Below are 22,946 nucleotides of genomic sequence, written 5' to 3' on the forward strand. Positions count from 1 at the left end.
GTCTATATCTCTAACCTTATATCCTGCCATAATACTTTTCACTTCATTCATACCAAATGTGCTAGAATGGATCACTGCTACTTCAAGTCTCAATGCCTTTTACATATGCTGTTCCTTCCACCATCAAGGCCATCCTCACTTCAGCTAGTAATGTTTACTCGTCCTGCAAAATTCAGCTTAAGCTTACACTATTTCAGAAGACAGTCTGATATTCTTTATACAGTTGACACTTGAATAATACTGGGGCTTGGGGTCCCAAATTCTGTGTATAACTTTTTACTGCCCAAAATCTTAACTATTAATAGCCTACTGTTGACCAAAAGCCCTTAATAACATAAACAGTTGACAGACACATATTTTGTATGTTATATATATATGATATATATATATATTGTGTATATATATGTATTATATATGTATATATATAAAATATATATATGTATATATATAATATATATATAGTATTCTTATAATAAAGTAAGCTAGAAAAAAGAAATTCTTATTATGAAAATCGTAAGAAGGGTGCCTGGGTGGCTCAGTCAGGTAAGTGTCCAACACTTGATTTCAGCTCAGGTCATGATCTCAGGGTCCTGAGATCGAGCCCTACAGCGGACTCTACCCTGGGCATGGAGCCTGCTTAAGTTTCCCTTCCTCCCTCTCACTCTCTGCCCCTCCCCTCAAAAAAGAAAAGAAAAAAAGAGAAAATACATTTATAGTACTATACTGTATTTACTTAAAAAAAAAAAAAAAAGCGGGCTCCTGGCTGGCTAAGTCAGTAGAGCATGTGACTCTTGATCTCAGTGTGAGCCCCACATGTTGGGTGTAGAGATTACTTAAAAATAAAAAATTATTTTTTAAAATTTTTATTTTCTTACCACTGCCCTTTATAAATTTTTTAAAAATTAAAAAAAATCCACACACATAAATCCACATAAGTGGACCTGTGCAGTTCAAAATTGTGTGTTCAACTATATAAGCTGTAGTCTCACAGCACTTGCTATTATCTCACATTTGCATAATAATGTAATTTGTATTCATTTATCTATCTCCTACTTTAGATTATGGATTTCTTGATGCTAATGACTAGGCTTTATTTAACTTTTTACTTTCATATTTAATACCTAGACCAGAGATGACACTTAATGGAAAGCGTGTTGACCAATAAATAATTCGGATGTATCTAAAAACACTGCTTTAAGTAAATGCTCATAGACAACCAAAAACTCTCTCACTCTACCCTCGAAAGCCAACTAACTACATGCCATCTACAAGAACGATGACAATCAATTCTACATTTTGACAGCACTAATTTTTCAAACAAAGAAGAAATGGTATGCCTCTGGAGATGATGTGTTTCCTACCACAAGGGCACAGAAGTCTCAGAATCAGATGGCAAACTCTTAGACAAATATGTTATAAAAAGGATTCAAACATCAGAATTATGGCTAGGATAGCTAACTGATTTTTTTTTTTTAGATTTTTTTTTTTTTTTTTTTTTTTGACAGAGAGAGAGACAGCCATTGGAGAGAGGGAACATAAGCAGGGGGAGTGGGAGAGGAAGAAGCAGGCTCCCAGCGGAGGAGCCTGATGTGGGGCTCGATCCCATAACGCCGGGATAACGCCCTGAGCCGAATGCAGACGCTTAACCGCTGTGCCACCCAAGCGCCCCTGCTAACTGATTCTTAAATTACTGTCAGGGAAACACTGATATACAATGAGCAATTTGCAATTATGTCCTAGTATTTGGAAAAATAACTTAGTTTCTTAGTGGCCATTTTATGATGGAAATGTAAAAGAAAAGGCAAAATCCTAGTTTTATATCTACATTTCATAATAAAGAATAGTAGCAAGAAAACAATATTCTAACCTTCTTCTCTTTTTCGTATGTACAATTTGCCCAGCACAAGGCAACCAACATCAGCAAATCCTATAATACTATCATTTCTGCGAATATAAATAATTATAGAAAGCTGCATATCTTTCTTTAAAAGTCAGAAATAAATGAGATGATTTAATCTTCTGAAATCAACATCAATATAAAATAACATCAGACAGAATTTCCCAAACTGTTTTCCGTAGAACTCTAGTCCCATGAGATTAATATTATCACAAAAGAAGAGTTGAAAACAAGTATTCAAACAAAAACCTGTACATGAATATTCATAGCAGCACTATTCACAACAGTCAAAGGTGGAAAAGACCCAAATGTCCAATCACTAATTAACAGATAAACAGAATGTGGCATATCCATATAGTAGAACATAATTCAGCTGTCTTAGCTCAAGTTGCCATAACAAAATACCATAGACTGGGTGGCTTAAACAACAGGAATTTATTTTCTCACAGTTCTGGAGGCAGAAAAGTCCAAGATCAAGGTGCCAGCAGGGTCAGTGTCTGATTAGAACTCTTTGGATTGCAGACAGTTGGCTTTCTTGCTGTGTCCTTAAGGAGGCCATTCCTTGGTTAGTGCATAGAGAGAGAGAGAGAGAGAGATCTCTCGCTCTTCTTATAGGGTTTCAATCCTACTGGATTAGGACCCCACCCTTATGACCTCATTTAATCTTAATTACCTCCTAAAATCTCTTATCTCCAAATGCAATCACACTGGGAGTTGAGGCTTCAGCATAGGTATTTCAAGGGGACACAATTCAGTCTATAGCATCAGCCTTAAAAAGGAAAGAAGTACTGATGGATATATACTATAACACAAATGAACCTTGAAACCATGATACTTAATGAAGGAAGCCAGACACAAAAAGATCACATACTATATGATTGCATTTCTATGAGATACCCAGAATAGGCAAATATATAGAAAAAGAATCTATATTAGTGGTTTTCAGAGGATGACGGAGAGAGGGAGAAAGGAGTGAATCTTTTTTTTTCCCCCCAAGACCTGAGCTGAGATTAAGAGTCAGACCCTTAACCAACTGAACCACCCAGGGACCCCAAGGAGAGTGAATCTTAATGGATACAGTGTATCCTTTTGGGGTGATGAAAAAGTTCTGCAATTAGATAGTGGTGATGGTGGTACAACACTATAAATATACTTAATGCCACTGAATTATATACTTTTTTTTAAGATTTTTTTTTTTATTTGTTTGAGAGAGAGTGGGCATAAGCAGGGGGAGGGGCAGAGGGAGAGGAAGAAGCAGACTCCCCGACGGAGGGCTCAATCCCAGGACCCTGAGATCATGACCTCAGCCAAAGGCGGACAGTTAACCAACTGAGCCACCTAGGCACCCCAAATTACATACTTAAAAATGGTTAAGATAGTAGTTACTGTAGGATTCAGCAATTCCACTCCTACACATATACCAAGAAGTGAAAACATACATCCACACAAAAACATTTAAATGTTCATAGCAGTATTATTCATAATAAGCAAAAGATGGAAACAATTCAAACATCTATCAACTGATAAAAGGATAAATAAAATGTGGTATAGCCATACAACGGAATTTAGCAATAAAAAGAAATAAGGTACTAATACGTGCTACAACATGGATGAATCTTGAAAACGTTGTGCTGGGGTGCCTGCATGGCTCAGTCTGTTAAGCATCCAACTCTTGATTTTGGCTCAGGTCATGATCTCGGGGTCATGAGATCAAGCCCCACATCGGGCTCTGCGCTGGGAGTGGAGCCTCCTTAAGATTCTCTACCTCTCCCACTGCCCTGCTCTCTCATTCTCCCTCACCCTCTATAAAATAAAGGGGGGAGGCACCTGGGTGGCTCAGTTGGTTGGGTATCCAATTCTTGGTTGTGGCTCAAGTCATGATCTCAGGGTCGTGGGACTGGACACTGCTTTGGGCTCTGAGCTCAGCACCAAGTCTGCTCAGACTCTCTCCCTCTCCCTTGTTCCCTGCCCCTTTCCCTGCTTGCACACAAGCTCGCTCTCTCTCTCAGATTTTAAAAAAACAAACAAACCAAAAAAACCCCATTGTGCTAAGTGAAAAAAGCCAAACAAAAAAGGCCACATATTATATGATTCCCTTTACAGAAAATAGGCAAATCTATAGAGACAAAAAGTAGATCAGTGACCTTTTTTTATGGTTGGAGGGGCAGAGAGAGAGGGAGAGAGACAGTCTTAAGCAGGTTCCATGCCCACCGTGGAATCCAATGCAGGGCTAATTCAAGACCCTGAGATCACAACCTGAGCCAAAATCAAGAGTCAGAGCCTCAACCAACTGAGCCAGTCAGGTACCCCATGAGCAGTGACTTTTAATGGGTACAGTTTCTTTTGTGGGTGATGAAAATTTTCAAGAATTAGACAGTGATAATAACTACACAACTTTTTGAATATAGTACTAAAAACCACTAAACTGTATGTTTCTTTCTTTTTTTTTTTTTTTTGAGAAGAGTGTGTGCACACAGCGGGATGGGGGGGGGGAGCAGCGGTGGGGGGTGGGGAGTGGTGTGCATAGGGAGAGGGAGAGAATCTTAAGCAGACTCTGTGCTGAACAAGGAGCCCGATGTGGGGCTTGTTGTCAAGACCCTGACATGATGACCTGAGCCAAAATCAAGAGCTGGACACTTAACTGACTAAGCTACCCAGATGCCCCTAAACGGTATGTTTTTAAATGAGAAATTTTGGCATGTGAATTATATCTCAATAAAACGATTATATAAAAAGGTACAGACACCTGAGTGGTTCAGTTGCTTGAGTGTCTGACTCCTGATCTCAGCTCAGTCTTGATCTCATGGTCTGAGTTCAAGCCCCATGCTAGGCCTCACATTGGGTGTGGAGCATACTTAAAAAATAATAATAACAACAGGGGTGCCTGAGTGGTGCAGTCAGTTGGCAAACTGACTCTTGGTATAGGCTCAGGTTGTGATCTCAGGGTTGTGAGACAGAGCCCCGTGTGGGGGTCCCCATTCATTCAGTGTGGAGTCTGCTTGGAATTCTCTCTCCCTCTCTCTACCTTTGCCCCTCCCACTTGTGGGTGTGTGCATGAGCACTCTCGCTCTCTCCCTAACAAATAATCTTTTAAAAACAATAAAAATTTTTAAATGGTAAGAAAAATTAAAAATATGACAGACAGTGATAAAGACTATAGAGAAAAATTAAACCAGTAAAAAGAGAAGGACTGTAAATTTTAGATAAGGAACCCACCAAAACCCTCGCTGAAAAGGTGAAGGAGGGTAAGAGCAAGGAATATGGACATCTTCGGGAAATGTTCCAGGCAGAGGAAAAAGCAAATGTGAAGGCCATCCTTCATATTTGAGGAAATGCAAGGAAACCATGCACTTGGAGCAGAGAGGGAGAAAGTAATAAGTAGATAAATGAAAGCAGAGAAGTGGGACAGTAGCACAGATCATATAGGGCCTTACTGTTCACTGCAAGGACACTGTCCCTCTAATGTATGGGAAACTAAGGAAACATTTTGAGAATAGTAACATGATCTGAATAATTTTAACAGGATCATTCTGGCTGTTACATTGAAAATACAATGAAAAGTTATGTAAGTGAAAGTAAAGAGATGAGTCAGGTTATGATGTTCAAAAGCATGATCCTAACCAGCAACATATAATCTTACTCAGGAGCTTGTTAGAAACCTATTATCTCAGGTCCCACTCTAGATTTTCAAAATGAAAAATTTCCAGGAAAGGAACCCAAGAATCTGTATTTTAATACAATTCCCAGGTAATTCATATATATATTGAAGTTTGGGGCGGGGGAAACGTTTGAGAAGCCCAGATCTAGAACATTCACCCCTCAAATATTCGCCATGCTCCCTCTCTCACCACTTTCCTTCAAGTATTTGTTACCTTCTCAGTGACAATTTAAATTTGAAACACCACCACCAGACACAGTAGCATCATTCCCTACAATCTTTACTATTTTTTCTCATAAGATTTATTACCATCTAACTTATGACATACTTCTGTTATTTACTATATATGTTGTCCCTCTCCTCCTACTAGGATATCAACTCCATAAAAGCAATGCTGTCTGATTTGTTCATTGCTAAATTCCTAGCAACTAAATTAGTACCTGGCACATAGCAGTCACCCATAAAAATATTTATTGGATGAATGGCAAAAGGAAAACCTGTGAGTGCTAACTGAAAGCTAAAGTTGGGCCTAATGAAGAAAGATTAAGCCATGAACCTCAGGTGGGCCTGAGATTAGTTAAATTTCTATAAAGCCTGTTAAGTCCAAATAGACAATGATCTATATATAAAGGCTTTATTCTATTTAATTTATAAAGGGGCACTCTAATGAGAAATCATTAATTTAAATATAATTTGGACTTTTTCATACGAGGGAAAAAGTACTAAACAATTATGTATGAACTTCAAGGCAGATATTACACATACTGAAGAGAATTCTTTAATGAAAAATGATTGCTGTACTATAAATCATTCTTATGAATTTGTTAAACCAAGTCTCCCAAAAGGACCTCTACTTGGTCTACTAGCTTCTTTAAACTAGTTCTTTTTAAAGAACTAGTAGTTCTTTAAAAGTAGTTCTTTTTTAAACTAGTAGTTCTGGGGCGCCTGGGTGGCACAGCGGTTAAGCGTCTGCCTTCGGCTCAGGGCGTGATCCCGGCGTTGTGGGATCGAGCCCCACATCAGGCTCCTTTGCTGGGAGCCTGCTTCTTCCTCTCCCACTCCCCCTGCTTGTATTTCCTCTCTCGCTGGCTGACTCTCTGTCAAATAAATAAATAAATCTTTAAAAAACAAATAAATAAATAAATAAACTAGTAGTTCTTTAAACTACTTTAAACTTGTTCTCCATATTAACAATAACAAAACTGCACTTATTTAAAGAAATAATAAGAATATTCATTGCCACTGCATGCCTACCATGTACTACATGAAACACTCCATTCGATTACTTCACTTAACCTTCATAAAACAGGCAGCAGCATCTTAACCTTTTTTAAAAAATGAGGAAACTGATGGGCTGCCTGGGTGGCGCAGTAAGTTAAGCACCAGACTTGGTTTCGGCTCAGATCATGACATCAGGGTTATGAGATAAAGCCAGGAGGCGGGCTCTGTGCTCAGCATGGAGTCTGCTTGAGACTTTCTCTCCCTCTCCTTCTGCTCCTGCCAGGTCTGGCTCTCTCTCTTTAAAGTAAATAAATAAATCTTTAAAAAAAAAAAAAAAAAAAACTTTAACATGTTTTATTTATTTTTTTTAATATTTTATTTATTTATTCGATAGAGATAGAGACAGCCAGAGAGAGTGGGAACACAAGCAGGGGGAGTGGGAGAGGAAGAAGCAGGCTCATAGCGGAGGAGCCTGATGTGGGGCCCGATCCCATAACGCCGGGATCACGCCCTGAGCTGAAGGCAGACACTTAACCGCTGTGCCACCCAGGCGCCCCTTAACATGTTTTAAATTATAAGCATCTTATCCAAGAATACAAATTTAAGCAGGGAAGATAGGATTCAAAACCTATGCAATTCTACTCCAGAGCCCACATTCTCAATTATATCACTCTGTCACTTCATTTAGTTTTTTTTAACAACTTTTTAAAAAATAATTTTAAAAAGTAATCCTTTAAAAAAATTTCCCTTTTTAAAAAAAATAATTCTTGGGGCCACCTGCATGGCCCCAAGCATCTGCCTTCAGCTCAGGTCATGATCTGGGGGTCCTGGGATTGAGGCACGCATCAGGCTCCCTGCTCAGTGGGGAGTCTGCTTCTCCCTCTTCGTCTGTGCACTCTCTCTCTCTAATAAATAAATAAAATCTTTGGAAAAAATAATAATAATCCTTGAATCAGATTTTTCACTAACTCAAGCAATCAAACCCTTGTACGTGATCTTATGCACCACTATTTTCCAACTTCCATCATTTACATGCTATCATGTTCAGATTTGCCTTGTCTAAACACTATCAGTAGTGTTATTTTTTTGATGCCACCTTTAAATTGACTTCTTTTTTTGGCATGCTCCTAAACCATATCTTTAAAATTACAAAGTTGGTATTTTTTCTTATACACATAAAGACATGTCTATTAAAGTTAAAAAAAAAAAAAGGTCTGTCAATATACTATCAATTGTGTATCATCAGAAATAAAAGAAACAATTTCTAAGCTCCTTACCAGAGTTTCTCAGAGTATAATGAATGACTTAGAAATAGTTTTTCTTGTTATTCGTATATCAAGGAAAGGTTTTATTTCCCCAGCCAAAGAAACATGAGAAAAAAGACTGCCAAGAAAAATCCATTAAATTAAACAAAACCAAGATTAAAATACTCAAAAGACACAGATGACATTTATAAGCAATTAAAGCTAAGATCAAAACACCAAAAGAAAATGAATTTTACACCAAGAAGTCTCAAGCAAATTACAAGTGTCCTAACCAATCTCTGCTTCCTGTCAAGGAATTTGCTGCACTACAGTCCAAATGATTAAAAACATGTATAAATATATCTGGTCAGAGCACTACCTTGCTCAAAACTCTTCAAAGGCTTCTCAAAACACTCATAATAAAGTCTAAACTGTCTATCACGTCCTAAAAGGTCCTTCATTCTCCAATTATTGTGTGCCTTTTCAGCTGGATCGTTTGCCACTTTCACCCCCAATTCTGTTCCAGTCATACTTAATCTCAGTCATACTTTCATTCTCACATTTATATCCTGCATTTTCTCAACCCAAAAACTAAAGCCTTCAATTAAATCATGCACTCTCTCAACTGTAAGTTTTCGGCACTGAACTAAATTACCACTTTACTTATGTGTATCACCCCCATCTAACTTGAAGCATCCTTGAGATCAGGTGCTGTATTTTTTAGTTTTTCATTGTAAACATATGTTTGGCATATAAAAGGAACTCAATACATACATGTTTATTGAATGAATGAGCCACATATTACCAGGACCACTTAAAACGTGCATATGTGTGTACATACACATGTACGTACAGTCTACATGAGCCACTAATTTCCATTTGCACAGGCTTTTTACCTACTGTAATAAATGTAAAGTTTCTTTTTTAGGTTAAAAGGTCATATTATTAATGTCCTTTCTGTAATTAAAGTAGTTAAATCAAACTAATAATAATCAAAAGAACATTAATATAGGAAAATCTCTCCAAAAATGTAACCTGTGGGATAATGTAATTTGTACTTACTCAAATCATCTGATATGTCTTCAATTCCTGAAGCACTATCATCAGAATCACCAGTATTATCTGTACATGCTTGCTGCTTCTGAGATCGTGGTGCAGTTTCTAAAGCAGATTTTCCTCCCTCTACATCAATATTCACTTTGTCCAGAGAAGTAAAAGAGCTTGGAATTTTTTTTCCAATCTGCTGTAATTCTGTTCGTCGCATGTTTTCCTTCAACACTAAACTGGGCGCCTTCTCTGGTTCTGCTGGTGAACCAGGAACCTTTTCTGATTTCATCTGAGAACTGGGTACTTTTTCCATTTTCCTCTGTGAACTAAGTGCCTTTTCTGTTGCTGTTGCCTGTAAGCTGAGTGTCTTTTCTGTTTTCACTGGTGAATTAGGGGACTTTGGTAATTTTTCTGCTTTTGCTTGTGAAACAGGTACCTTTTCTGCTTTCACCGGTGAATTAGGTGATTTTTTTGTTTTGCAATGACTTTGATCTCGAAGGACTAATCCCAAATCTTTAGGGCTTGCTATGTTGGCAGCATTTACTTTACATGATTTAACTTCTGTTTTTTCTATACAAATATCATTTTGCTTATTTTTTTTACTACTATTCTTATTTGGAGAGCTGGTCCCAATTTCTTTTATGGATTTATCATTTCTAGCTTTCAAAGTTTGATTAGATAGAACTTTAACTGCTTTGCTTTCTTCAGAAAGAGCCCAAGCATTCTTCTTTGGTTCATGATTTTCATTTGTAGAGGTCTTAGAGTCTTCCATTATTTGAAAACCTGCTTCTTTCCAATTGTGATACTGTGAAACGGCAGATTTCCAGTAGTTGAACTGCTTCAATTCCAGATTAGGCAAACAAACTGTTGGGTCGAAAAAAAAAAAAAAAAAAACCAAAATGTTATTTAAAATGCAAAATCCATTTTTAAAAAATTGGTGAGACTTTCAAAAACTTTCAAAATTTGTTCTCAAAACTGAAGAAATTGCAAAAACTTTAAGAAGTCTGTTAACCATATGAGGAGTTAAAACCCACTTAGTAAATAACAGCCAAATGGTCATAAAGAAGGTTCTAATGTAATTATGGCAGTATGACATCAAAACAGAGAATTTTAAAAAGTAAAATTTGTTTTACATTACTCAGTAAAAATTTCAACTAAAAGGGAAATAAAACTTGTAACTGATGTACCACAATTAATATAAAAGGAAATGGGGGCGCCTGGGTGGCACAGCGGTTGAGCGTCTGCCTTCGGCTCAGGGTGTGATCCCGGCGTTATGGGATCGAGCCCCACATCGGGCTCCTCCGCAATGAGCCTGCTTCTTCCTCTCTCCCACTCCCCCTGCTTGTGTTCCCTCTCTCACTGGCTGTCTCTATCTCTGTCGAATAAATAAATAAAATCTTAAAAAAATAAATAAATAAATATATATATATATATATATATATAAAAGGAAATGGAACCAAAAAAATATAACCATTCCAATCTAGGGGCACCTGGTTGGCTCAGCATGCAACCCTTGAACTCAGGGTCTTTGAGTTCAAGTCTCACACGGGGGGTAGGGATTACTTAAATAAGATTGATATTCTCTTTTATTTAAAAAAAACTCATTAGGCTCTTTCTAAATTATTTTATAAAGTAATTTTTAAATTATAATTAAAATTCAAGCCAAAACCAAAAAAAAAAAAAAAAAGCCAAAACCATCCTATATTTTCACCATTAATATCTTTTTTTTTTGTTTAAGATTTTATTTATTTATTTGACAGAGAGAGAGCACACAAGCAGGGGGAGCAGCAGAGGGAGAGGGAAAAGCAGGCTCCCCGCTGAGCAGAGAGCCCAATGTGGGGGTCGATCCCAGGACCTTAGGATCATGATCCGAGCTGGAAGCAGACACTTAACCGCCTGAGCTACCCAAGCGTCTCACCATTAATATCTTTTATGACTAACGTTATTTTCTAGTAAAAAGCTCTACCACTTATAGCTATAAAAGAATGTTTTTGCACCTGGTTTTTGGATATTTTAATTCATTTAATTTATACATTCTGCTTTCAATATTCTTTATAAGGTGTTTCACGCAACTGTCAAAACAGCTGCAAAATATATGCCTATATCTAAACTCTTACAGAAACTGCTGCACATTCTTAATTTTAAAAATAAAAATGGATCCTATGGGACGCCTGGGTGGCTCAGTGGGTTAAGCATCTGCCTTTGGCTCAGGTCATGATCTCAGGGTCCTGGGATCAAGCCCCACATCCAGCTCCCTGCTCAGCAGCAAGTATGCTTCTCCCTCTCCCTCTGTGATCTCTCTCTCACTCTCTCTAAATAAACAAAAAATATTTTAAAAACTGGATCCTATTTCTAAAAGACTAGTTTTACCTTATCAGTAACCAAAATATTTTAAATTTTCTAATGCTATCCTATGATAATGACTCTAATAATTTTGTAGATGTTATCTTACTGACAAAAGCCATAAAACAACAAACCCTTGATTGAGCCATGCTGATCCACAATTCTGTTTATAAAACTTTTTAGATAGACTATTCTTCCACTCAAAAAAACTCTAGGGGCACCTGGGTGGCTCAGTCAGTAAAGCATCCAATCCTTGGTTTCAGCTCAGGTCCTGATCCCAGGGTCATGAGACTGAGTCCCAGATTGGGCCCTGTGCTCAGCATGAAGTCTGCCTGAGATTCTCTCCCTCTCCCCCCACCCCCCCCAAATAAATACATAAAATCTTTTTTTTTTTTTAAAGATTTTATCTATTTATTTAACACAGATAGAGACAGCCAGCGAGAGAGGGAACACAAGCAGGGGGAGTGGGAGAGGAAGAAGCAGGCTCATAGCGGAGGAGCCTGATGTGGGGCTCAATCCCACAACGCCAGGATCACGCCCTGAGCCGAAGGCAGACGCTTTAACCGCTGTGCCACCCAGGCGCCCCTAAATACATAAAATCTTTAAAAAAAAAAAACTTTCTAAAAAAAACTCTATAAATCAAGTTTATATATATAAATTAAAGCTACAAACATTTAAAAAAATCAATGTACTTATAGTATAGATGAATAATAGTAAGGACTTCAAGACTCAGAAAATTGCTAGATTTCACTTTAATTTGTTTCATGTAACTAAAAGTACATTTAAATTTTTAATAACAATGTGTTATAAAAAACAGACTTTGGGGTGCCTGAGTAGCTCAGTTGGTTAAGTGACTCTTGATTTTGGCTCAGGTCATGATCTCAGGGTCAGGAGGAGGAGCCCTGCCTTGGGCTCTAAGCTCAGCAGGGAGTCTGCCTGAGATTCTCTCTCCCTCTGCCCCTCCCCCAACATGGTCACACACACTCTCTTGCTCTCTCAAATTAAAAACAAGAAACAAAACACAAAAAACCAGACTTAATTTCTAATCTCCCTCATCTTCTTATAGGAGTAACAAATGTTGGGGCACCCGGGTGGCTCTGTCAGTTAAGCGTCTGCCTTCAGCTCAGGTCATGATCCCAGGGTCCTGGGATCAAGCCCCAAGCAGGGCTCTCTGCTCACGGGGAGCCTGCTTCTCCTTCTCCCTGCCACTTCCTCTGCTTGTACTCTCACTCTGTCAAATAAATAAATAAATAAAATCTTGAAAGAAAGAAAGAAAGAAAGAAAGAAAGAAAGAAAGAAAGAAAGAAAGAAAGAAAGAAAGAAAGAGAAAGAAAGAAAGAAAGGAAAAGAGAGAGAGAGTAACAGATGTCCTATTACTTCAAAAACAAAAACAAAAAAAGGGTGGCGGGGCACCTAGCTGGCTCAGTCCATACAGCATGTGACTCTCAATCTCAGGGTCATAAATTCAAGTCCCACATTGGGCATGGAGGTCACTTAAAAAAAGTGTGATAATTTTATATAGCAAAATTGCTATTTCTAGGCTATCAACAGTACAAATTTTTCCCAAAAAAGTTGTAATTCCTAGAAATAAAGTTCTGAGGAGGTAAGGTTTTGAATAAGGTTCACTGTTTCCCAGTGCACTCAAAGCAAAATTGGTTAAGCCAAATAAAAATGTTGGACCTATGTTCTAGTTCCTGGTTACATTTTTAGAATGTAGTAAATGAGGATTAAATGAGATTCTAACCTTATATAAGCAATTATTACCAAGAAAATACAAAGCATTTTTTAACGAATTTCTTTAAAAAGTTGTCTGAATACAGAAAACAATAGTATTTAGAATATATCCCATTTCAGTTTTATATCATTAAGACATCAGTCCACTTTCTACTTCTAGCTCTAATCATGTCTTCATTGCTTGAATCCTTACAATGCCTACTGATTACTAGAAACTCAGGGAGTTCTCAGGCTCTGAGACCTCAACCAACAGCCGGAGCCAGGTTCTTGACTTTGCTGTGAGAAAGAATTCAAGGACAAGTCAGAATGAAGTATAACGGAAGAAGCTTTACTGCAAAGTCAAAGCATACACTTCAAGGAAGGAGGAGTGCAGGCACACCCAGAGGATCCAAGTAGCACTGGGTACATGTGATGCTCTGATTTTTCTGGGTGGTTATAATTTGGGCATCAAATACTCATGTGGGGTTCCAGGAAACAAGTGGGGATTTCTAGGAACTCTGCATAATATTACAAAATGCTCTACAATAGCTACTATGTGCGGATACAGTCTGATTTCAGGCTAACTTGGTCTCTGTGTGCATTTAAGTTGCAGTTAAGCAAAGCAACAGCAGCAGAATGCTTGTGATCATGAAAAACCACAGAGCATCAGAAGTTTGCTTAACTGGCCACAAACTCTGTCAGGTATCAGACTCTGTTCCCAGTTTTTTGTTCCTCCTGCAAATATCTATCACTTCCCTATTCTGCCTGCCTTACTACCACAATGCTAGGTATTTAGCAGACATTCAAAATCATTAGCGATTAAAAGAATATCCACTCCAGACCGATGGCTTCACATCCTTCTTTTCCTGATGAAAACTGAAACCTTTACCAGAAACCAGAATATATTTTTTTAATATTTTATTTATTTGAGAGACAACGAGCAAACACAAGCAGGGGGAGCAGCAGAGGGAGAGGGAGAAGTAGGTTCCCCACCGAGCAGGGAGCCCAACTCAGGGCTTGATCCCAGGACCCCGTGATCGTGACTTGAGCTGAAGGCAGAAGGCAGATGCTTAACCAACTGAGCCACCCAGGCACACGTGGAATTGTTTCAAGGGACATTTTTGATGCCCTTCTATAGTTATCCATCACTCAACTGACAGATTGGGCTACAAATTCTAGAGCTTGAGACTTAAAATGAGTTGTATGGAAAGTTTACGAGAAATAACTGTTGCATAATAATAGAAAAACTAATCATAGCAATAATTACTTCTCAAGTAACTCTTCCACAGGACAGGGAAACGATAGTAAGACATGATTACAGAAAGCCATCAGAAGTTTGTACCGCTCTAAAAAAAATTAGGGGCACCTGCATAGCCCAGTCAGTTAAGTATCTGCCTTAAGAGATAAGAAATCATTTCTGATTTTGTTTACCATTGTATCTTCAGTGCCTACAACAGTGCCCAGTTTAAAGTAGGCACTCAATAAACCTATTAAATGGATTAACGAACATTTAAATTACTTTTAATTGTTCACATCTTAAAAACAAAATAAATCCAAAACATTTTAATTGCATCATAGCGTATATTATTTAGAAAGTAAATAGAAAATATCTCTCTTCCAGAAAGCCTTCCCTAATCTACTCCCCACACTCCTACCACCTAAAGCTGGGCTTACATAAATACACCTCTTTCTATGAACTTTAGTCTTACCTTTCTCAAAGCACTCAGTACTTAATGCTTTTTTTTTTTTTAAGTTTTTATTCATTTATTTTAAAGAGAAAGGCGAGCAGGAGCAGGGGGAGGAGCAGATGGACAAGCAGACCCCGTGCTGAGTGAGGAGTCCTAGGTGGAGCTTCATCTCATGACCCTGAGATCATGACCTGAGCCAAAATTAATGAGTCAGATGCTTAACCAACTGAGCCACCCAGATACCCAGTACTTAATACTTTTTATGTGTCCATTTCCTATTTGGACTATAGGAACTTTTTTACCCAATTTGCTTTTCAAAAAACAAATACATATATATACAGAGTTCAAAAAGTCAACAGTACTATAAAGCAAAACAGTATTTTTCCACCAACTTTTACCCATCCTCCTCCTCAGAAGCAACTACTTTCAACTTTTAGTGGTTTCTTCTGAGATTTATCTCCCTATTTCTAAATGACATGCTTAAGCTGATACTGATCTTAATTGTTTTAGCTTTAGATAGTATCTACAGACTTCCTACTATGGAAGATAAGAATTTGCCTATCTCAAACATTTCCCCTTGAGACAGACAAACAGAATTATACACACACATATGTTCCTATCCCACCCACATCCTCTGAAGAAGATTTTAATAATATGTAACAGTATTATTCATGCCTGAGCCAAATATTATTCTACAGAACTTTCTAAATGCCCCTCAAAATTTATTTTCTCCTTCTCCCATGCACATAACTAGACTGTTATTTCCCAACCTTCCTTATAGCTAAGTGTGTCCTTAAGATCAAGTTGTTACCTCCTCCATGGTCTTCTCGTATCACTGGATAAAATTCTCAGTCATCCATCGTCAGTCATATAGCCAACAATTATGTTCTAATACAAACACTGAGTCTCAAATTTCTGTGCATCAGAATCAGCTAGTTCCAAAATGTAGATTCTGATTCTAATTAGGAGGACTGACATTCCGCATATCTAATAAGCCCAAGTAAAGTCAATGCTGCTAACCCTTGGCCATACTTTTGGCTGGACGACATAATCAATGGAACTTGGGTCACTGAGTGACCACACAGAACTACTCATCTGGATCAGGTGACCACTCACCTAGCAATTGTTATATGAGAGAAAAATAAAACTCTTCTTTAAGGCACTGTATTAATGGATTTCTCTGTCATGGTAGCCCAGCCTTTTGATTAACTAATATATATATATATTATAATCACATTTCTCTTTGGTATACTTTTCAGTTTTACCTGGAATTAATCATTGCTTCATTTTTCTTAGATTTTTTACATACCTATCAATAATTCATTGACAGAACCGTTAAGTTTCCTGTCAATATGTTCAAACACACATCACGTAGTCTATATGTTTGTTTTTGTTGTTGTTCTCTCCTTGAACATCCCCTGTCCAGCACTTGCTGGTCACTACTAGTCTTTTACCACAGCTTTCACCCTGAAACTTCCTTTCACTATCATCCTACCAATTATCATCCACCCTTGTACTGACTTCTATCTTCCTCTTCCACAGTTTACTCCCTCTTTTTTGGTGGAGCACATCCTCCAGTAGCTAAGTGAAAAAAAAGCAAATTATGCCCAATTTCTACATTTCATTCTATGTAGATATGCATCCATTATAACACTCTGGGGATGCCTGGGTGGCTAGGTGGTTAGGCAGCTGCCTTCAGCTCAGGTCGTGATCCTGGGATCCTGGGATTGAGTCCCACATCGGGCTCCCCCTGCTCTGCAGGGGGCCTGCTTCTCCCTCTCCCTCTGCCTGCCACTCCCCCTGCTTGTGCTCTCGCTCTGTCAATAAATAAATAAAAACTTTTAAAAAAATAAAAATAAAAAAATAACACTCTGGACTTCTTTCCACTCCCCTCATTCATTCTTTTCCAAGGATACATAGTAACATATTTCAACAGTGAGTTTGTGAAAATGATGTAGGCAAAACTCAGTATCTCTCTTATTCTTCTTCACATCCAGCTGTTGTTCATAGAGAAGAGAATTCCACTTTGTCACTCATACTCTAACATTTACAGGTATAAGCCCCACACAGGGCATGCAGTTGTGCCTGTGCCTGAGTAAGTCTAATTCTGACATTGAGTATTAGCAAACAACTTGAAAATAAAAAATCCATTCTCCAAAGTGAATTTTATCCATAATAAAAATGATAATCTGCGGGCACCTGGGTCTCATCTGCCTTCGGCTAGGGTCCTGATCCCAGAGTCCTGGGATCAAGCCTGCATCAGGCTCCCTGCTCAGCAGGGAGTCTGTTCCTCCCTCTCCTGCCCCTTCTCCGGCTTGTGCTCTCACATGCGTGTGCATGTTCTCTCTCAAATAAATAAATAAAATCTTTTTAAAAATTGATAATCTGATCTCCATATGCTTCTTTTGTCTTTTCCAATTTGTTCAAGATTCAGGAAGGGAAACAGTGATAATTACTGGGTCCCTTAAGTCCCAATAGGAAGTAAATTTTATAAGACTTCGTATGCCTTTTTAAATGTCTATTCTATCTTCATATTTTGTTTAATTAGGTTTAAACTTGTAGGTTAGAAATCATTCACTCAAAATTCAACAGGTATTGTTTCAATGATTTCTTCTAGTTTGTAGTGTTAGTACTGAGAAAATCATGTCATTCTTATTTTCCACCTTTTTTACCTAATTTCTTCTTAACAGAAATTTTTAGGATATTCTCTTTGTTTCGGTGTTCTTTTTTTTCCCCCAGTGTTCTGTAATTTCTTTTTTTTTTTTAAGATTCACTTATTTATTTGAGAGAGACAGAGCATGCATAAGAGTAGGGGAGGGCAGAGGAGGAGGGAGAGAGAATCTCAAGCAGATTCCCCACTGAGCACAAAGCCTGATGCAGGGCTTGATCTCACACCCCTAAGATCATGACCTGAGCTGAAACCAAGAGTCAGACACTTAACCAACTGAACCACCCAGGCTCCCCTCAGTGTTCTGTAATTTCTAAGTGATAAGCCCTGGAACAGATATTTCTTCATTCATTTTTCTTGGTATTCATTGGCTCTTTTAATCTCTAACTCAAGTCCCCACTCCTGAAAATTTTTTCTTGTATTATGTCTTCTGTCATTCCTCCCTTTCATTTTCTCTTTTTCTCTAGTTCCTATTAATTGAACTTTATGCCTCCTACATTGATTCTCCACTTATCTTACCTTTTTCCTCCATTTTCCACCTTTATTTTCTTTCCTGAAATTTCACCTTTATCTTCCCACTCTTCTACATGTAGAGGAGAGAGGCACAGGAGGTATATCATATTTTCATTTTTAAAAACTTTAACTCTCTGATTATTACTTCTTACAGCACTCTGTTCTTGTCTCATGACTATCATCTCTTATATCTGAACACTAATAGTATTTCTTAAATTTTTTTCTGCTCCTTGCAGTTTCCTGAGTTTCTTATTTTTTTTTCTTCTCTATCAAGCATACTAACATACACAAAGGAAAGAGTAAAAGAGAAAAAAGGAGACAGAAAAATATTTGAAGAAATAATAGGCAAAAAGTTGCCAAATCAGATGAAAGACACAATTATACACATCCAGAAAGTCCAATGAACTCTAAACAGAAATAAACTCAAAGAAATCCACACCAAGACCATTACAATTTTGAAAACCAAAGAGAATTTTGAAATCAGCAAGAGACAAGCGACTTCTCATGTACAAAGTAGTCACAATAAGATTAACAGATGATTTTCCATCAGAAACCATGGAAATCAGGGGCACCCGGGCAGCTCAGTCGCTTGAGCCTCCCGACTTCTGATTTTGGCCCAGGTCATGATCTCAGGGTCATGAGATCGAGCTTGGAATAGGCTCCACACTGGGCGTGGAGCATGCTTAAGATTCTCTCTCCCCCCTCCTTCTGGCCTTCCCTTCCCTGTCCAAAAAAAAAAAAAAGTACAAGGATGGAAAAAGGTATTCCATGCAAACAGTACTACAGAGAGCTGGGTGGTCATATAACTGTTAAACAAAATACATTTTAAGACAAAAAAGATTACAAGATCCAAACAGGACATTATATATTGATAAGAAGTTCAATCCAGGGGAGCCTGGGTGGCTCAGCTGGTTAAGCATCTGCCTTCAGCTCAGGTCATGATCTCAGGGTCCTGGGATTGAACCCCACATTGGACTCCCTGCTCAGTCAGTGGGGAGGCTACTTGTCCCTCTGCCTCTGCTCCTCCCCCTGCTTGTACTCTCTCTCTCTCTCTCAAATAAATAAATAAAACCATTTAAAGTATTTGGGGACTTCAATACACTACTTTCAATAATGGATAGTACAACCAGGCAGAAAATCGGTTAGAAAATAGAAGACGTCAACAACCCTAATACCAATTAGACAGAACATACTCAGAAGCCTCTACCCAACATCAACAGAACACATATTCTCTACTGCATGTGGAACATCCTCCAGAACAGACCATTTTGCAAGGCCAGAAGACAAGTCTTAACTTAAAAAGACTGAAATCATACAAAGTATCTTTTCTTATCACAACAGAATGAAATTAGAAATCAAATCAATACAAAAACTGGAAATTTCACAAATAGTAAAACTTAATGCACTCAAATCAACCAATGGGTCAAAGAAGAAATCACGAGAGAAATTAGAAAATACCTTGAGATAAATGAAAACAATGTACATTTTACCACATTTTCTAAAAATGGATATAAGAGGGATGTTTCACATAATTTTTAAAAAATAAGGATTATAGGGCGCCTGGGTGGCTCAGGTGGTTAAGCATCTGCCTTAGGCTTGGGTCATGATCCCAGGGTCCTGGGATCAAGCCCCAAATCGGGCTTCCTGCTCAGTGTGGAGTCTGCTCCTCCCTCTCCCTCTGCCCCTCCCCTGTTAATGCTTGCTCTTATCTCAAATAAAATCTTTTTTACAAATTTTTTAATAAAAAAACAAGGATTATAAAAGAATACAATGCACAATTGTTCACCGACAAACTGGATAACCTAGATAGAATGGACAAACTGTACATACAAACTATCGAAACAGAGTTAAGAACAAATAAAAATTCCAAATACGTCGATTAAATCAGTAATCAAAAACCTCTCAACAACAAAAAGCCCAGAACCAAAAAGACTATATTGGTGAACTCTATTTGATATTTAAAGAATTAACACCAATCCTTCTCAAACTCTTCCCAAAAAAATTGAAAAGGGGGGGGGGCACTTCCTAACTCATTCTCTGAAGCCAGCATTACCCTAACATATGAACATATATTCAAACAATCATCAACAAAATACTAGCAAACCAAGTAATGAAGGATAGTTGGAGGAAAGGCAGGCAAGGACAAGGGGCCCTCACCCTAAGAGGAAACCACCCTAAACATCACCCTGAAAGGAGCCTCCACCCTTTCCCACATGATAGGTACATGATAAAAACCTGATAGGGTGACAGGTGCACAGAGGGTTAATGAGATTAAAAGAGCCTGCCAACAAGCCCAAAGAAACTGCTAGACTTAGAAGCTCCCGGTGGCAACCCTCTTGGGTCCCCTCCCTCTTCAGCAGCTTTGTACTATATCACTCAACAAACTGCTGCCCACCACTCTTCGTCTGGTCTACCTCTTCATTCTTCAAAGCAGCATGACCAACAACCGCAGGCACTAAAGGAAAAGAAATCCTGTAACACAAGCAGCATATTAAGAGAGTTACACACCATGACCCACCATGACCAAGTGAGATTTATCTCTAGAATGCAAGGGTGGTTCAACATACAAAAATCATTATTAACAGACTGAAGGAAAAGGAAAACATAATCGGCTTGACTGATGCAACAAAAAGCATGTGAAAAAACCCAGCAGCCTTTCTTGAAAAAAAACATTCAATAAACTTGTAATAGCAGGGAACTTCCTCAAACCTGATAAAAGCCATTTTACAAAACAAAAACACGGCTAACCTCATATTCTATAGGTAAAGACTTGAAACTATTCCCCTACAATCAGGAATAAGACGAGGATGTCTGCTTTTTCCACTTCTATTTTACATAGTACAACTGGAAGTTACAGCTAGAGCAATTAGGCAAGTAAAAGGGGAAAAAAGGCAGCCAAATGGGAAAGGAAGAATAAAATGATCTTTTGCAGATGACATGATCTTATATGTACAAAAACCCTTAAAAGTGCACCCCCCAAAAAATGCACCAAAAACAGAACTAAAAAACTAATTCAGCAAATTGCAGAATACAGAATCAACACAAAGATCACGTCTATGAAATTAAGAAAATAATTCCATTTACTTTAGCATCAAAAAGAATAAAATACTTAAGAATACATTTAACTAAGGAAGCAAAAAAAATTCTACACAGAAAACTACAAAACAATACTGAAAGAGATTAGACTTAAACAAATGGTGCAATCCCAAATTCATGGATTCCTTCCAGTCTATTTTCCCTGCCTACCTCTTCCTTGCATTGGCTTTCAGATTTTAATCACTGCCTTCAGGTAACTGAGGTGGGAAATTAGGAAGTACTTAAGCTCTGGTGACTTACAGCCCCCAGGGAGTGGAAAACTGGAAGACACACCTCTTACAATGTTCATCATTCACTTAAAAGGATTAAGCACTATACCCCTTGCTTACCATTATTAAGCTCCAAAATCCCAAGAACGGTTCAGGTTTTTTCCGAAGAGCTGCCAAAAGGTGGAGACTGGGCAGAATTCATGATGTGCAGCCCACTGTGTACTCACCCATTCGTTTCCTTCACTTATCACCAATCATTTATATTATTAAGTACCCAAAGTGATCTACAGATTCAAGGCAATCACTACAAAACCCCAATGGTATTTTGGGCAGAAACAGAAAAACTCATCCTAAAATTCATATGGAACGTCAAGAAACTCTGAAGAGCCAAAACAATCTAGAAAAGGAAGAAAAGAAGTTGAGGACTCACACTTCCTGATTTCAAAACTTACTACAAAGGTACAGTAATCAAACAGTATCATACTGGCATAGAAAAGACATAGATTAATAGAATAAAACAGAGAATCCAGAAATAAACCCTCACATATGTGGTCAATTGATCTGACAATGATGCTAAGAGTATTCAATGAGGAAAGGACAGTTTTTTCAAAAAAGGGTTCTACGAAAAACCAGGTATCTACATTCAAAGGAATGAAGCTGGACCCTGACCTTACACCAGTTATAAATATTTACTCAAAATAGATCAAATCAGACAAGACTTATAATTAGTAGATTGTATAATTTGTCAAAGCACTAATTGGGGGTGCCTGGGTGGCTCAGTCCGTTAAGTGTCTGCCTTTGGTCATGATCTCAGGGCCCTGGGATTGAGCATTGGACTCCCTGCTGGGTGGGAAGTCTGATTCTCCCTCTCCCTTTGCTCCTCCCCCATTTGTGCCCCTCCCCCAATACATAAAATCTTTTTTAAAAAGGCACTAATTGTAAAGCAAAAGACTGGGAAAAGACTCAAATGACCATCAATACCACATTGGTAGGGAAAACTATCAAAAATCATAAAATATATTACTATGCAGCCATAAAACAGAATGAGGAAGTCTCTATTCTGCTATGGAGTGATAGTGAGAACCTACTTACTGTTAAATAAAAAAAGTAATACACATAGGAATATGTAGTAAGTAATTCTGTATAAGAAAGAAGAAAATGGGGCACCTGACTGGCTCAGTCAGTAAAGTCTGTGACTCTTGATCTCGGGGTTCAGGACTGAAGCCCCATGTTGGGTGTAGAGATTACTTAGAAATAAAATCTTAAAAAAAAAAGAAAAAATACATATACTTAAATTTAATTTTCAGAAATAAACAATGGGGGCACCTGGGTGGGAAAGCCAGTTAAGGGTCCAACTCTTGGTTTCAGCTCAGGTCATGATCTCAGGGTCCTGAGATAGAGCCCCTCCCTCATTGCCTCTGTGCTCAGCATGGAGTCAGCTTAACACTCTCCCTCTCTATCCTCTACTCCTCCCTCACACACACACATACACACACACACACACACACACTCTCTCTCTCTCTCTCAAATAAATATTTAAAAAGAAATATTTAAAAAGAAATAGGGGCGCCTGGGTGGCTCAGTCGATTAAGCATCTGCCTTCAGCTCAGATCATGATCCCAGAGTCCTGGGATTGAGCCCGATGTCCA

At 38.1% G+C, this 22,946-nt stretch overlaps 1 protein-coding gene across 15 annotated transcripts in view; it reads right to left on the reverse strand.

The window, feature by feature from the left end:
- The window catches only part of TUT4 (terminal uridylyl transferase 4), a 130,331-nt gene that overhangs the window by 88,222 nt on the left and 19,163 nt on the right, over nt 1–22,946 (reverse strand). For 8 of the 15 annotated variants that reach the window (XM_045799539.2, XM_045799534.2, XM_045799528.2 and 5 more), the window contains exons 1-2: nt 17,999–20,464; nt 9,083–9,931 (exon numbers count right to left, since the gene is read on the reverse strand). In XM_045799539.2, coding sequence (XP_045655495.2) covers nt 9,083–9,931; nt 17,999–18,011 — 862 coding nt within the window. In that variant the 5' untranslated portion in view covers nt 18,012–20,464. Of the gene's footprint in view, nt 1–9,082; nt 9,932–17,998; nt 21,398–21,417; nt 21,695–22,946 lie in introns of those variants that run through there. The other 7 variants (XM_045799537.2, XM_045799536.2, XM_045799535.2 and 4 more) reach the window with 3 other exon arrangements.

Source organism: Ursus americanus, chromosome 12 (genome assembly GCF_024610735.1).
Source record: "Ursus americanus isolate L20-20 chromosome 12, mUrsAme1.1.p, whole genome shotgun sequence".
Classification (NCBI taxonomy): Eukaryota; Metazoa; Chordata; class Mammalia; order Carnivora; family Ursidae; genus Ursus; species Ursus americanus.